General features: G+C 36.9%; 1 protein-coding gene across 14 annotated transcripts in view; it reads right to left on the minus strand.

Annotated features, from left to right (window-relative positions):
- Positions 1-14,261, minus strand: part of EMSY (EMSY transcriptional repressor, BRCA2 interacting) — a 41,064-nt gene that overhangs the window by 21,274 nt on the left and 5,529 nt on the right. For 11 of the 14 annotated variants that reach the window (XM_041118578.1, XM_030042670.2, XM_030042675.2 and 8 more), the window contains exons 4-8: positions 13,769-13,843; positions 11,308-11,483; positions 9,985-10,137; positions 6,225-6,484; positions 1,431-1,707 (exon numbers count right to left, since the gene is read on the minus strand). In XM_041118578.1, coding sequence (XP_040974512.1) covers positions 1,431-1,707; positions 6,225-6,484; positions 9,985-10,137; positions 11,308-11,483; positions 13,769-13,843 — 941 coding nt within the window. The remainder of the gene's footprint in view (positions 1-1,430; positions 1,708-6,224; positions 6,485-9,984; positions 10,138-11,307; positions 11,484-13,768; positions 13,844-14,261) is intronic. The other 3 variants (XM_030042672.2, XM_041118580.1, XM_030042671.2) reach the window with 1 other exon arrangement.

A 14,261-nucleotide genomic window follows, 5' to 3' on the forward strand; every position in this document is an offset into this window, starting at 1 on the left:
TAAGTACTTATTTCTGTCATTCCCTTACATAGTTGTCACAGCATTTCCAGTGAAGTTTGGCTTCATCTGTAATTCTAAACTGCATATCCATAAGCACCAAAAAACCAAACAGCAAGTCCATGCCTTATGAAGGCAGTTCTTAACCAAGTCCCAGTTGTAGTGGAAAATAGAAAGAACATCTCCTCTCTCATTTCTCTACATTTACAGATGGCAGTGATAATGATAGAAATCATAATAAACTACAAGTCTGACAAACTAAATAAGCAACGCTTTTCTCACTGCATCATCTAAGATGGTTTCTCTGTTTTCTTGGTCAGCTGTTTGCATTCATGAATTTAACTTTCTTCACATTTGGAGTGATCATCAGTTTATGTCACAAAATGTTTCACCAGCATCTTCTGCAATGACAGTTACAGCCTCGAAAAAAAAACTATTAGAGATATTCCACCTAACGTATTTTAGAATTACAGCCTCTTCCATGATCAAACCCAACCAGAAGTCCACAGTTCAAACAATATGAAATTCTGCTGTAAGCCCTTGTGCTCTGTGTATTACTATCTTCAGGACCTGATTAATAGAAGCAATATGGAAGGCAAAATACCTCCTCAGCCTTGATTTGGTTGCCCAACCTTTTGTGGAATGGAACAAGAATGGAAAATATGGACCAGGAAAAATTGCAATGTGACATTTGTCATTGTCAGGCAGAGTATTTTTCAAGTGCTGGTCACTGAGGCCCTTTCATTCATCCACAGCTTCCCTTCCAAATGTTAGCTAGTGGCCATGGAGCTGAAACAGTCAAGCTAGCACACATAGGTGGAATTAGAAATCAGAAACCTAGGAATTTTAATCCAGGCCCACTCAGGTCTTAATTTTTATGGACTTGAAAGCTGACATGCTGATAAAATACACAGATAAAAAGGTATAAACACTTCTCTACCTTTCAGAATTGTCAGTAAGATTAGTTACCACAATTCTAAAGACTGGGCATGTCAAGCATAGATTGTATTTACTTGATGTTAACTTTGCATGTTTCTGTAAATCAGGCTTTAAGAGAAGCAATCACCTTCAAATATTGGAAACATCCGTTTTCCATGCATCAGATAAGAGTTCTTAAAGCCAGCCATTTTGAGGCTATAGTGTTTTAATGCTGCAAGTAGAATCTTTTCAAAATAAAAAAAGCCATGCCACACCATCTCACCACATTCTCTTTAAAAAGAGGATCTGCACATTAATTGTTGAAGTAAAGAGGGAAAGAGTTCAACAAGAACTTTTGTGGAATATCTTGGATTAGTTTCATCAGTAGATTTCTTCCACGCCTCCTGTGCTTTATTCATCATATGTAAACACAAAGTGCATCTCCCCTATGTTATTCTCAAAACAAAGTCCAATTCATCAGTGAAAGAGCTTTTATAAATATGTTATTGCCATACCTTGTGCTACTGTTGACATAACCACTGATGGTGTTGATGATACTACAGCAGTCACAGCAATAGTATTTGCAGTACAGGAGGGAGTAGAACAGCTACTGCTGCTGCTGCTGCTACTGACCAGAGAGGACTGAGAAGCAGTTATAACCACTGGTTGCTTTTGAGTAGTTGAGGCAATGACTGATGTTGGGACAAGTTTCGTAACTGCTGCATAGTTGTGGGACTTTGAAAGGATGTTGGGTACAAAAGTTGAGCTTGGAGAGGTGGTTACTATTATCACCTGAAAGAAGAAAAAGAACAACAAGAAATTCATTTGTTCTTTGCATTTATTTAAAAGCATAATATTTCAGTAATATATCTGCCTATGTGTATTTAGTTTTAGGGATACATGTTCATTAAGACCATTTAAGAGTGTCATAATTACATTTGCTGGCAACAAAAAAATTCTATTAGTTTGAAGAAGTGGTAATAAACATTTCCTTAAAATTAGAAGGGTTTTTTTTGAGGAAAACAATTACTATCTAATTAAAGTAGAACTATCTCATGTCTGAAGGCAAACAGACAGGAATGAACTGTTTGGCTTCATTAAACTGGGCCAGGAAGTCTGAAACCCATTTGAAATGGAACTGAAGGGATTTCCAGCAAGTTTTAAACACTATTCTCCCAAACCTTGCACATACATCAAGAAAGGGCAATGAGAGAACAGATGATTTTTTTTTTTTTCTCTTTAACAATTAACAAGCAGTTGCTGAGTGAGTAATAGGAAATATTTTTGATCCATATGGCTGTAAACAATCAATATTTCATCAGTGAAAAAAACTGGTTTAGCTTTGAAACAATTTCTGCTTTAATTAGTGCTCTCAATAACAAGAAATTCTCTCTTATCTGTCTGAAAACCATTTGTCTAAAGACAATAAACATTACCCCTAGTGCGAGTTACAATTACAACGCCATGAATCTGATCTGACACAGAAAAACATAGACTTCATTAGAACATTGGAAGAGGTCTGTTCTTATGCAACTGACCTAGAAAACTAAGCATTTCTTCAGTATTGAGCACGGGACTGTTTACGTAAAGAGATTCCTTTTATTCTGCTTATATGTATCTCCTTGTACTTACACACAGTTAAAATAGAAACACACTGCACAGAAATACAACATATTTTCAGTTTACCATGCAAGAATATTGGGTTTTAATAATGCAACTGTCCCAATGAAAATTTAATTTACTAAAACCTTTAAAAGTAAAACTTATTAATGATTTGATGTAACAAAAGCAGATAGAAAAAAAAAGGTACAGAAGGAGCAAAGAAAACCTGGGTCAGCTCAAACTAAAAGTCTTACACTACTACCCAAGGAATACTGAAACCTTGCCTGATAGAGAAAAGAAATAGTATGATAATGGCACCAGAAATAGACTGAAGTGACCGATCAAGCAGTAGGAGATTAAGACTTTATAATTTGGGTTTTTTTTTTTTGGTTTTTTTTTTTTTTAAATAAATAAAAAAGGAGATAACTATATGGATGGAATAAAAGCAGCAAATTTCACCACCATGGCTGCCTCTGCCTCCCCTTATGCCCCAGTTTTATGGTCCCTGCTACTTAGCTAAGCCTTTAATATCTTGATCTGAGGAAAACCAAAACCTCACTACCTCCACGAGCTACAGCAGGCTGACCATAACTGACTAATGCCTGAAGAACAAGGTTTCCACATCTGCTGCTCTACCACTTAAATGCATTCTCCAGGGAGAACGTTTTCTCTGCATCACTCTTATTTTTGCCTTCTGCCTAAACTTGATTTAATCAAGACACCCTTCTGAAATTGCTCTTAGGCTACAACCATGCAGACAAGTTGAACACAACACAGCTTGATTCTGGTAGGAGGCTTGCAGGTGAAAAGATCCTACAATATGCCTCTGGAGTTTTAACCCATTTCTTAAATAGTCAGTTAACACTAGAAATACTTCCCAAGAGTTTGAATTTTAGGGCCAGCTCCATTCCACTTAAGATAACTAATTTAGGAATACAGTCAAAGAACAACTTGCAGTTAAAAAAGGCAGATTATTCACATTAAACTTCCTGTATAATCCATAGTGCAACAGTGCAAGTTCAGCATCTCAACTAAGTAAGTATGTAGGATGAATCTGAGCATAATCACAACTCTTGAAGACCATTGTTCTTCATTCAAAGACAGAGTTAAAACCATCAGTCCAAGATTATCTGTTAAGAACACTTTATTTAATCATGCAAGGATAAAAAGCTTGCAGAGCATTATAGTTCAACAATGATGGCTGTCCTGTGACTAAGCAGGTTTGGGTCTCTTTGTTCTATTTCTTCTTTCAAAATTAACACAGCAGAACAAAGTTTAATGATCTTCATATATGAAGTATATCCAAAAAACAGATTTTTCAGGTAAAAATTTAAAAGTATAAAGCTCAAATCACAACAATTATATTTTTGAGATCCTATTTTCTCACATGTCAAAATGATCAAAGTAACCTCATCATGGGTACCAAAACTGCATCACATCAGTTACAGCAGAAAGACTGCGTGATTTAAAAAAAAAAAAAAAAAAAAAAAAAAGGGGGGGGGGGCAAGTTGCTTTTTGTTGTTGTTGATTTTAATTGTTATGGTAAAAACTAATTCCTAACATACACTGAAATTAGTCCTGTCAGCTCTATTTTGAGACACATCAAAACCTAGTCCCCGAAGAAATAAAGGCATTAACTGTCAGAAGCTTCACTAGCTAGATTCCTTCTGTGTCCTAGACAGAGGACTTTATTATAAGAGAATCCAGAAATTGGAGCTGTGACATTATTAGTTGTTACGACAAATCTTCTTCCAACCTACTAAAATGTCAAAACAATTCAGAAAGCTGGCATGCAGAAACGAAGAATTTCGTTCATATCCAACAACTTTACTCCTATCCAACAGCACTTGTTTAAAATAGTACATTTCCAATTTGAGTGTAACAAATCTGACATTTAAATTAAAACTCTTATAAAGGGTTTCTCCCACCAAAATGATCCAGTTACGTATTTTGGCATATCTAAATCCAACAGAAGAGGGCAGTGTGACAAGCTCAGATGCAAACCCTACTATGGCTCCCTAATGAAACAAGTGATGATTTTCCTATCATTGCAGATTAGTAAGAGTGTCAAATAACACTATGCAAAGCAAACCCTAAAATTCCCCGTGTCACAACAAGCAGAGGCACAACTGCAGAAAAGACCCTATCAACAGTCCATTCTCTTCCTTTTGGGGATTTAACTACCATGATACATAACACTCAATACAACACTACAGACATTTAAGGCAAAAAATTCTTCCTGCACAAAAGATGAGCCTAACAAGAGCAACAGAATGGGTAGGTTAAGCCCTATACTAGCTGTGGATTTGCAGCATAGAATGCAGGACATTCTATTTGATGGTTTATGCTCACTCACGAACTTCTACACATATATTCAGATATGAAATTTGATTAAGGACACTGTTAAAGAACAGTGAATCAAATGAAAGCATCAAAGAGCTCTGAAGTGGGAAAAGGCCAGAAAGCAAGATCTTTATTGCACATTACTTCAGTTAATCTTCCTTGGTTTTAAAGTTTCCAAAAATCAGGACATGGGAACTCTGCTAATCCAAATAGAGTCATAAAACAATTAAGAAGACTAATAGAACAAATATCGTGTGAAGGTTTGAGCTCAATAGTCAAGCTCTCACAGTTGGAAAAAAAATGCTTGTTAGTGGCCAGCCTACCATCAGTTTGTTGGTATCAAGGCCAAATTAATTCCACAGACCACCACCCCCAAGTCTGCCTTAATTAATAACCGTACCAAGAACAAACTTGGTCTGAGCCATTAATCTTTTTTTAAATCTTAAAAAAAAAAAAAAGTGGACACATCTGAAATGCTTCCTAAAGCATGGGAAAATAGTCACGCCACAGATTAGGCATGTGAAAATCTTGAGTCCAATACAAAATTTCAACACAGAAAACCTCTTCCCACACACTGCATTTTGGTGGGCACACTCAGCTGAAATAACACAACTGATTTTGACCACTATAACACTGTTAATGTGGAATGAGAAATGGCACACTAGTACTGAAAGGAAAATAAAGCCCCCCAAGTCTTTGATCAGCTCCAAGAATAAGCTTTATAGACCCCAAAAAACTAGTCTCTAGACAAAAGGCTTGGCAAGGGAAAGCCCATGCCACCTCTCCTGGAATTCGACTACTGCAAAGAATAATTATAAATAAGGAAAATAGAAATAAGAAAGATTACCTTTGACCAATAGTTGTTACCATCTGAAGGCTGTTCAGTGGCCTATGTGATCCAGTTCTCAGTGGACTAGTGTCCATATCACAAAACCCAACACCACAAATGGTACTAACTGGCAACCTTGTTGGCAGTCTCACCAGAGAGGCCAAGAATTGAATGAGCATGGAGACTGAATCCCCTCTCATCCCTAGAAGTGGTCCCTTCAGGTCAGGGTTGAGGCACATTGGTGGGGCAGTCTGGGGGAAGCTTGCACTCCCGCTGCCTGTGCTGTACCTGTTCTGTGGATAAAAAGAGGGCTTCAGTCTCCACGGCTGTCAATCCAGGTCCTTTCACACACAGGTGAACTAAATTCATACAAGAGTTTGGTTTTCTCTTTGTTCGTTTTAAAGAGGGATTACCTTATCCCAATGCAATCCTTAAAAAACAGCTAGACAGTTCATAGAAAGGAAGAGTCAAACATCACATCTTATTCATTGATAAAACCAGAATAAAGTAACATTTGGCAGCTTCCCCCACATACCTTCTGTGTTGTCGTGTTTGTTGTCTGTGTTGAGGGCTTAGTGAAGGTTATTTTCACAGGCGACATGTGTGGTGGTAAGGAGTTGGCAATGCTCTGCATTATATTACTCATCTTGGGGCTGCCACTTACAGGCACTGTGATAGTTTTAGTGACAGGAGTCACTGCCTTCGGGACTTCTTTCAGGAGAACAGGGGAAGAACTAGAAGAATTTGTTCGCCGTCTTTTGCGGGGCTTTTCATCATCATCTGAGCAGCTGACACCTGGAAAAGAAGTACTTTTTCTCAATTGTATTTTCCCCATCTGCAGCTCTCGGTGCTTTCCAAAACACTACAAACTTGCTGAGTCTTATACCCACTTTCAAAGAAGACAAAAAGAAAATAAAGGATGAATTACACCTTATGGTCACAAATAACCTGTATCACACCACAGATGGTCTTAGCCCTTGATATAGACCCACACTTAAAGTGCCATAAAGCAAAGAAACCCCCCAAAACCCAAGCTACCCAGTTACTCCGTTACTTCATTCAGTTTAAGAGGTTAAAAGAACATAAGAGCCAGCACAGGGATTTCATTTGGTCTCCAGAAGTTTGACTAATGAGACTATGCACGCAAAGGGTTTGGGATAGCATCATGCACATTTCAGTTTAAAACTTTACACTACACTACTGTTGTTGTTGCTGGTTTTGTTCACAGCAACTGGACTACTGAAGTTTACCTTCCTGCAGTCTTCTCCGATTTCAACCTTTGTACCTACTTTCACCCCAGGCTTATCATTACAGTACCCTTCTCCCTTTCACATCAAAACAGCATCTTGAGATCCTTTTTTTTTTTTTTTTTTTTTTAAATTTTAATTACATAGTTTAAGTATGAAGGTCAAACCTCACTTTATGAGCTTCTGCCTTGTTTGGTGCGTTTTGTGCAACAGATATAAAACAGCACCTAACACTCAATCATGAAAAACAACAGAAATCTGGCCTCAAACATGTTCATTTTCCTCACAATCACCTACTGCACATGAGGAAAAAAGTCTGCTGCAATATTCATCTGAGCAATGGATAACCCCTTCTGCAGTGTGATCAACAGATCTTAAATCCACGAGAAACTCTCCTAAGTAGGCAAAAGGTTCATAAATTGGTATACATTACAGAAAGACATAGTTTGATTACGTTGAAAATCTCCTACAGCTACTGGGTAGCATTTATGTTTACCAAATTAACCAGTGTTAAACAACTGAAAAACAGAGATATGCAGAAAATACACAATCCCCCTACACAGAACAAGACTGAAGATGTTGTTCTGTATGCCTGGGGCTTATAGACAAAAAATGCTGTCACGGTAAAAAGCGGTCTTGCTGGTAACCCAAGCAAACTTGGTTGGCAGTCAATCTCTAATTAGGGTCAAGATCTAATTATGGTCAATCTCTAATTAAAATAACTAAATATTCTGGCATTTGAAAAGTGAAGACATAGGAATTAACATGGACAAGAAAGTGCCCAGTACCACAGCAAGTGATTTCTGAAAAATGGGATTCTCTCTTAGTATGAGTACCAGCTCATTTGCAGGTACGCTTCAGAAGGCTGACAGTTGTATCCACACAATGATGGGAAACTGAACTAGAGAAGAGAAGCAAAGGTTCTATTTTAAGTTTGCTTTGAACTCCAAAAAATAGTTTTAGCTGGCTGTAACAGTACAGATGAAGCATGGATCTATGAGTCCAGATTTCAAAGCTCTAATCAACTATTTACTTTATGGTCCTGAGCAAGCCCAGCAGTGATTTCCATCTATAAAGAAGAGATTTGGTTACATGACTTTAAAGTCTCTTATGAACAGGCTTTTAAGTATTACTGTGAGTGCGCTACATAAACTTACAACTGTGAGGTCACTAATCACACTGAAAACGTGCAGGAATTTCAGAATCTCAGAATCCATCTGAATCAAAAATCCACATGCAGCTAGGATGTTAGAACACAGCTGTTATTTTGGTGGGTCACCAAGAAATACTGAAGGTAAAGCTATTTGTTCATGGTCCTCATCCACGCAAAAAAACCCCAACCACAACACGGAAGAAAGAAAGTAAAATTGAACTAGCAGAACATTATTTTATGTCAAGTACTGCTCATTTCATCTCCTGTTTTCACTGCTGGGGTTTTTTTAAGAACATTATTCCTATAATTTCATGTTAGAAACTGCATTTGCACAAAGTTTTCCACAAGCATTAAGCTAAAAGGTAATACAGCTCGACTATAACTCACACTTGACAAGCAAGGAAGCAGAGGCACGGAGAGGTTAATGGCTCAATCAGACTGTGACTTGGATGAGGTCACACAACAGATCAGTGGCGAAGTGATGACTGTATCTCAGGCCTCCTGAGTTTGGTCTTAACCAAGTTTGTTAAAACTAATGTGACTCATTAACACATTCTGAAAAACACACGATTCCTTAAAAAACAAACAAACAAACAAAAAAACCCCCCCAAAAACCCCAACCAAAACCAAAAAACCCCTAAAACCCCAAATGAAGCATGCAAAGTGGGGAAAAAAATGAAATCTAGGGATGGACGGAATAAAAATGAGGACCTTTCATCCCTCTATCATGTGTCTAGACTGCTTTTATACTCATTACCATGTAATAATTCAATAGAGGTCTAAATTAAATTTTTAAGAGGTTAAGAACATTTTCCCCTGAATCTTTAAACTAAAGCTGAGTGATCAGTGCATTAAATCAGAAAAATGAAAAAATCTTAAATGTAATGGGTTCTGTGGGTTGATATAGCCATTGAAGATGGTGGTTTGCAAGTAACATTATATTTATGTACAATGTGACATTTCTGACTAGCTAGAAGTTTATATAAACATGCATATATTGCACAAAGTTTAAAATATTTTTTAAATATTAAAGGTATCCACAGCAAGCATCAAAATAGCACTTATCAGCTCACTATTAATCTTTATTTGTCACCTGCATTTTGATAGACACCAAATCAGTACAGAAGGAACCATTTTTAATTATTAGTTAAATAAAACTACCTTTGATGAGCTGGGCATATGTGTGAGGACATATCCTGCTTTTAGAAATAGCTCATTTATTAGCCAGAGAAAGTGGGTGCGGGGGACAAGAAAAAAGACTGTTTCTAGACATTATGCCCTGGATTTCCAAACTTAAATATATGAAGATGGGTATCTGGTGGGAGTTTGTATGGAGTTTTCACAGCTGCCCTGGAATGCAAGCCTCACCAAGATTTGCTTCCAAATAAATCACAAAATGGCCAGACATAGTTAATGTAAGCATATAAATGCCTGCCAAAGTACTGCATTCTAAAAAAGTCTAGGTCAACTGTGAAAGTGGAAAGGAGGGACCTTTTCTAACTCAAATAAGTGAGCACTATGCATTATTTAAGCAGAAGGAAGAGGGAAGTCCTCTGCAGAAGCAACCAGCAGAGCCACCCTGAAGACAAATTCTGAACAAGTGGGATTAGAAATCCACTGATAGACAGCAATTCCTATTATTTTATTTTCAAAATACTTTTCATTCTTGTTGCCCTTGCCATCACTGCTCCCTGCAGCATTTTACAGTGAGTGGATTTATCCTGAACACAATTTCTCTGAAAAAGGGAAGCAATAAATTCATTCTTCAGACTAAACAAAGGCATAAAGGCATTAAATGACTTGCCCAAGGTCGGAGTGTTTAACTCAGCCCATGCTTCAGCCACAAGACTGTCCTTTTCTTTCCCTTTTGTTAATCAGTTGCTAGTATCACTTACTTTTGACGTAAACAGTACTTCCACTTGGCAAGACGACTACATTGGAGGCTGGACTGGCGGGTCTGGGGGACTTCACTGTTGCTACACTGCCACTTGGAACAGGGGTAGATGTTGGGGTTGAAGTGGTACTTGTGTAGGAATAGCAAACCACCACTGAAGAGGAGAAAAGACACCTTCCATATAACTGAAGTGCAGAATCCCATTATTCTATCACTATTTTAACAATTGAAATGGAAGCCAAAGACTTATTGGGTCATTATCCACATCTTTGCCTCTGCAATCCTGTTACTGTTGAATACTCCCCAGGTTTGACCTAAGCATATCCATGGAATTAACGGCCTTCAAAGACAACATAGAAATCTAACCTCCCCTCCTCCCATCCCCAGAAATCTGTGCTGCCAATTCTAGATTTTGTATTCGTATTAATCTGATGTTTTACTTTACAACTTGTTGTTTTCCAATTTAGCATTAATTCAGTATTTCAATCTTTTTGCTTTTCTGTAAATGACCATATCTAGACTGGTAACCAAGAGAAAATAGCTAATGCCTCTCCTCAACAGTACATCAGTTGAAGAAACCAAACTATTCCTTCAGTAACGAACAACTGGTTTTGCTAATCAGCTTTTTTAAACTGTTGTTTATAAATAATAGTACAATGATCCAGTATTTCTCACAAAACCAGAATAAAACAGCCTGTTTCAAGAAGTGTTACACATTCTCCACCTGCATGAAGCATAATTTGAGCCTATTCGGCCAAGCTAGATGGAATGTGTACTAGCATTATTTAAAAGGCATAGGTAAAGCAGAAAGCAATCGTTTAACTTGTTAACTTAGTATGTTTAATCTGAAGTTAAAAAAAAAAAAAAAAAGAAAAAAAAGAAAACCAACAGAATTTTCTTCACTTTCACCAAAACCTACTTACATTCTTAAAATAAAGTGTTCTGAAACATCTTTCATCACTTACAGAACTTTACACAACCTTAAGCCTTCAGTCCAAGTTTTTATAGTTTACAGAGCTTAACAAGTTAACCAGTGAATTTCCCCCTCATTTCTTGGCAGCTTGTTTTTTTTTTTTTTTTAATTTCAGTTGCTAGTGTGCTCACTAACACAAAGCTGTCAGATTTATGCTGTGGATACTGCAAAGGCATCTTTAAAAAAAAAAAAAAAAAATTTTAAAAAAATATTTCTATGAATACTGTTCAGTAAGAAAGATTCAGGTTTTTTTTTTAAATATCTAACACTTGACATCTAAGATAATAATTTATACTATGACATTATTTTTATATTCCCACAGATTGCAGAAGAATCCTGGCTTTCTCTCACCTTCTTTGTTTCCAGTTTCTGCAGGAACTGGAAGAGATGCGTTGTGCTGAACAGCTGCATTGGCAACAGCATTAGCAGTAACAGTAAAAGCTGTTTGTGGAACAAGCCGTGGCATCAGTGGCACCAGTCGACGACCTTCTATAGACCATTCGGAAGAGCTATTTGGTCCAGACATACTAAACAGAAATGCACATTCTGTAAGTATTCTACTGAGTTTCCAAAATACTCAGTACTCATTAAGTGTCTTTTTTCAACAGTGAAAGTCTAAGAGGCAGTTTCTAAAGTCATACTAGAGCAATAATGTTCAACTTTCTTCATTTCATGAAAGCCCTTGCATTTTTCCCACCAGATGTAGAAATCCTCCCATAGAAAATTTAAGAGCTGCTGCTTCTTTTACGAATTTGTTTTACAGAGCCGTTAAAGGGCCAGAGGTGTGTGGATGTCATACTCAAAACTCCCATATTAGATTAGCTACTATTCATGTAGAATTGGTACACTCTCTACTTCTGGATGACAGAAGTACCTACCCATCCAATAGATTTCATAAAAGACTACTGAAATTGATTATGTTACAGGGAAAAACCCTCAGCTACCAACGCAAATCTTGTGTTACCTGAACAGAAGTGCTTCTCAGACTTATTAAAGTAGTCCCAAACAAGGTAACAGAACTTGAAATGATTTAAATAGACCCTGAGCATCTTCCTCAACAGAAACCAGCCTGCTGCTCTAATTTTCTCTTAACTTTAGTACTTACACACAAACTGGAACATTTCCAAAAAATGCTGTGCTTATCTAGATGGAGAAGTGTTTCTGTTTGACTGTTTAACATGAGTCATTTGTCAAATCAGCGAAACCAAAATGGCAAATTATTTTTCAAACCTGTTACGTTCTTAAGCAAATCAACCTATTTAATGTATTAATATATTCTGAAAAACAACTTCTCATGTGAACTATTGCAAGCAAGTTGCAGTAAAAGCTACCACAAATTAGTTTGTAAAATACAGAGGATCTGCTCTGTTGTTAAATCCTGATACGCTTCAGCATTCTTCATACATATTCATATAGTATAAGCAGAGCTACATCAGCTGAGGTAAAAATACATTTTTTAAATAAAAAACAAGACTACAAATGTTGCATATAGCAAAGCTAGCAAAGTTGGCTTTCCTAAAGAGTTAAGAGAATTATTTAAGTCAAATACTGTATTACCAACCATCACTTACAAAGAATTACCACAGAAAAAATAAAGAGATGCAGCACTTCACAATTGCACCTTGTCTGGATTATAATATCTCATCCATCTGAAGTTCAATGCTTCAGGACAAACTTTATGCTTGTTCTGTAAAATGCTAAAACCAGAACTACTACTTAAAAAGGAAACTTGATTCAAGAAAAGAATCCTGATTTGACAATTAAATGTTAAATTATTTTTCATTATTTTTTCCCCCCCTTTCTTTAAAGGCGTGTAAGGAAGTTGGTGGTTTTTCTTTGGTAAACACCGTATTTCTAACTCTTTAAACTTGAACATTAAAACACTAAAACGTTAAATGCCCTTCTGCAGCACTAAAACAGTATGCTGATTTTGGCGAGTCTTGGATCAGACAATTACTAGCTCCAAGTGGCCTGCTATTTGTACGATTTCCTTTTTTTCCTCCCCGTAACACCTCAGCTACAATAGTCAAACTTAAAAATCAGTGGTTGTAACATAGAAAAAAAAATACAGCCACTTACAATCCAGCTCTGTTTAAAGACAGTTCTTAATCGTAAGACTGTTAAGTAACTATCAAAGTTACGTAAGCACTTGCCCTCTTGCTCCTCTCCTCCACCTCTCAAAATCATGTGGAGCTTGAGAAAGCAAACGCAAGGAGGAACCAGCCCAGTTAATGCCAGCACAGCAGCTGCATCAAGCAGAGAACAGTGGACACTGATGTCATCAGTTAGCTTGCTGCAGTTTTTTTTTTCCCCTGACCATTTTTTCCCCCCTCTGTGCTGATACACTGTTTTCCACTAATGTCTGCCACATCTCTTTCCCTCCCTTTGTCTTTCTATGTAGTTAAGTCCCTCTTAACACAACCTTTCCAAACAGATTTAAATAAAATTAAAGGTAAAATAAAAAATAATAAAGCAAACATGTTCATCCTACTTATGGATTTCTGTGTTTTCTCCACTTTCTGTTTCTTCTGGTCTGTCTTACAGACAGCTCTTCATGATGAAAGACTGTTTATTATATATTGTACTTGTACAGCGAATGGGATGCCTTCAGATACAAAATGCAACAGGACTAAATAACCATTTCTTGTTCCCTGATGTAAATCTGACACAGTAATTCCTTCATCCATACACTGTTTTAACTACTGTTCTTTAAACCACCATCAATCTTCAAAGTTCTATCATTCAGTTAAGGCATAATGGATTTTCCAAAGGGTACCTTTGGAAATCACGTAGAAAACGACCTGTAACTTACTTGTGTGCAATAGTCGTTAGTCGTTCATCATTTACTGCTCTCCGAACTTCAGCACGATGTCGCTCCGTTGAAATACTATTAAAAAAAACAGCAATACATTTTAGTCAGAGGGAGACATGAACATTTATCTAAAACTTCCAGCTAAAATTAAACTTATGAATAATCTACTCAAGAGATGAAAGGGAACAGGCATTTACATTTAAGAGATTGTCACTTAACTTTTGCTATCACAGTGAGAAAGAACGAATGTATTATTGTTCAAAAATATTACTGAAGAATAAAAAGAACATTACTGTTCATAGGATACCCCTGCAAAACAGCTAGAATGCAACCTCCCAGTGAGAGCAATAAATTTAAAGCATATGGTAGGAAAATTTGCACAGAACATGCAGCGTTCTTTCTTGATGTAACTTGGGCCCAAAGACCTTGAAGTCCTACCTTGATGAAACTCCAAGCTAGCACACACTCATGAGCTAGCTGTAATCCTTTTAAC

Source organism: Aquila chrysaetos, chromosome 19 (assembly GCF_900496995.4).
Source record: "Aquila chrysaetos chrysaetos chromosome 19, bAquChr1.4, whole genome shotgun sequence".
Taxonomy (NCBI): domain Eukaryota; kingdom Metazoa; phylum Chordata; class Aves; order Accipitriformes; family Accipitridae; genus Aquila; species Aquila chrysaetos.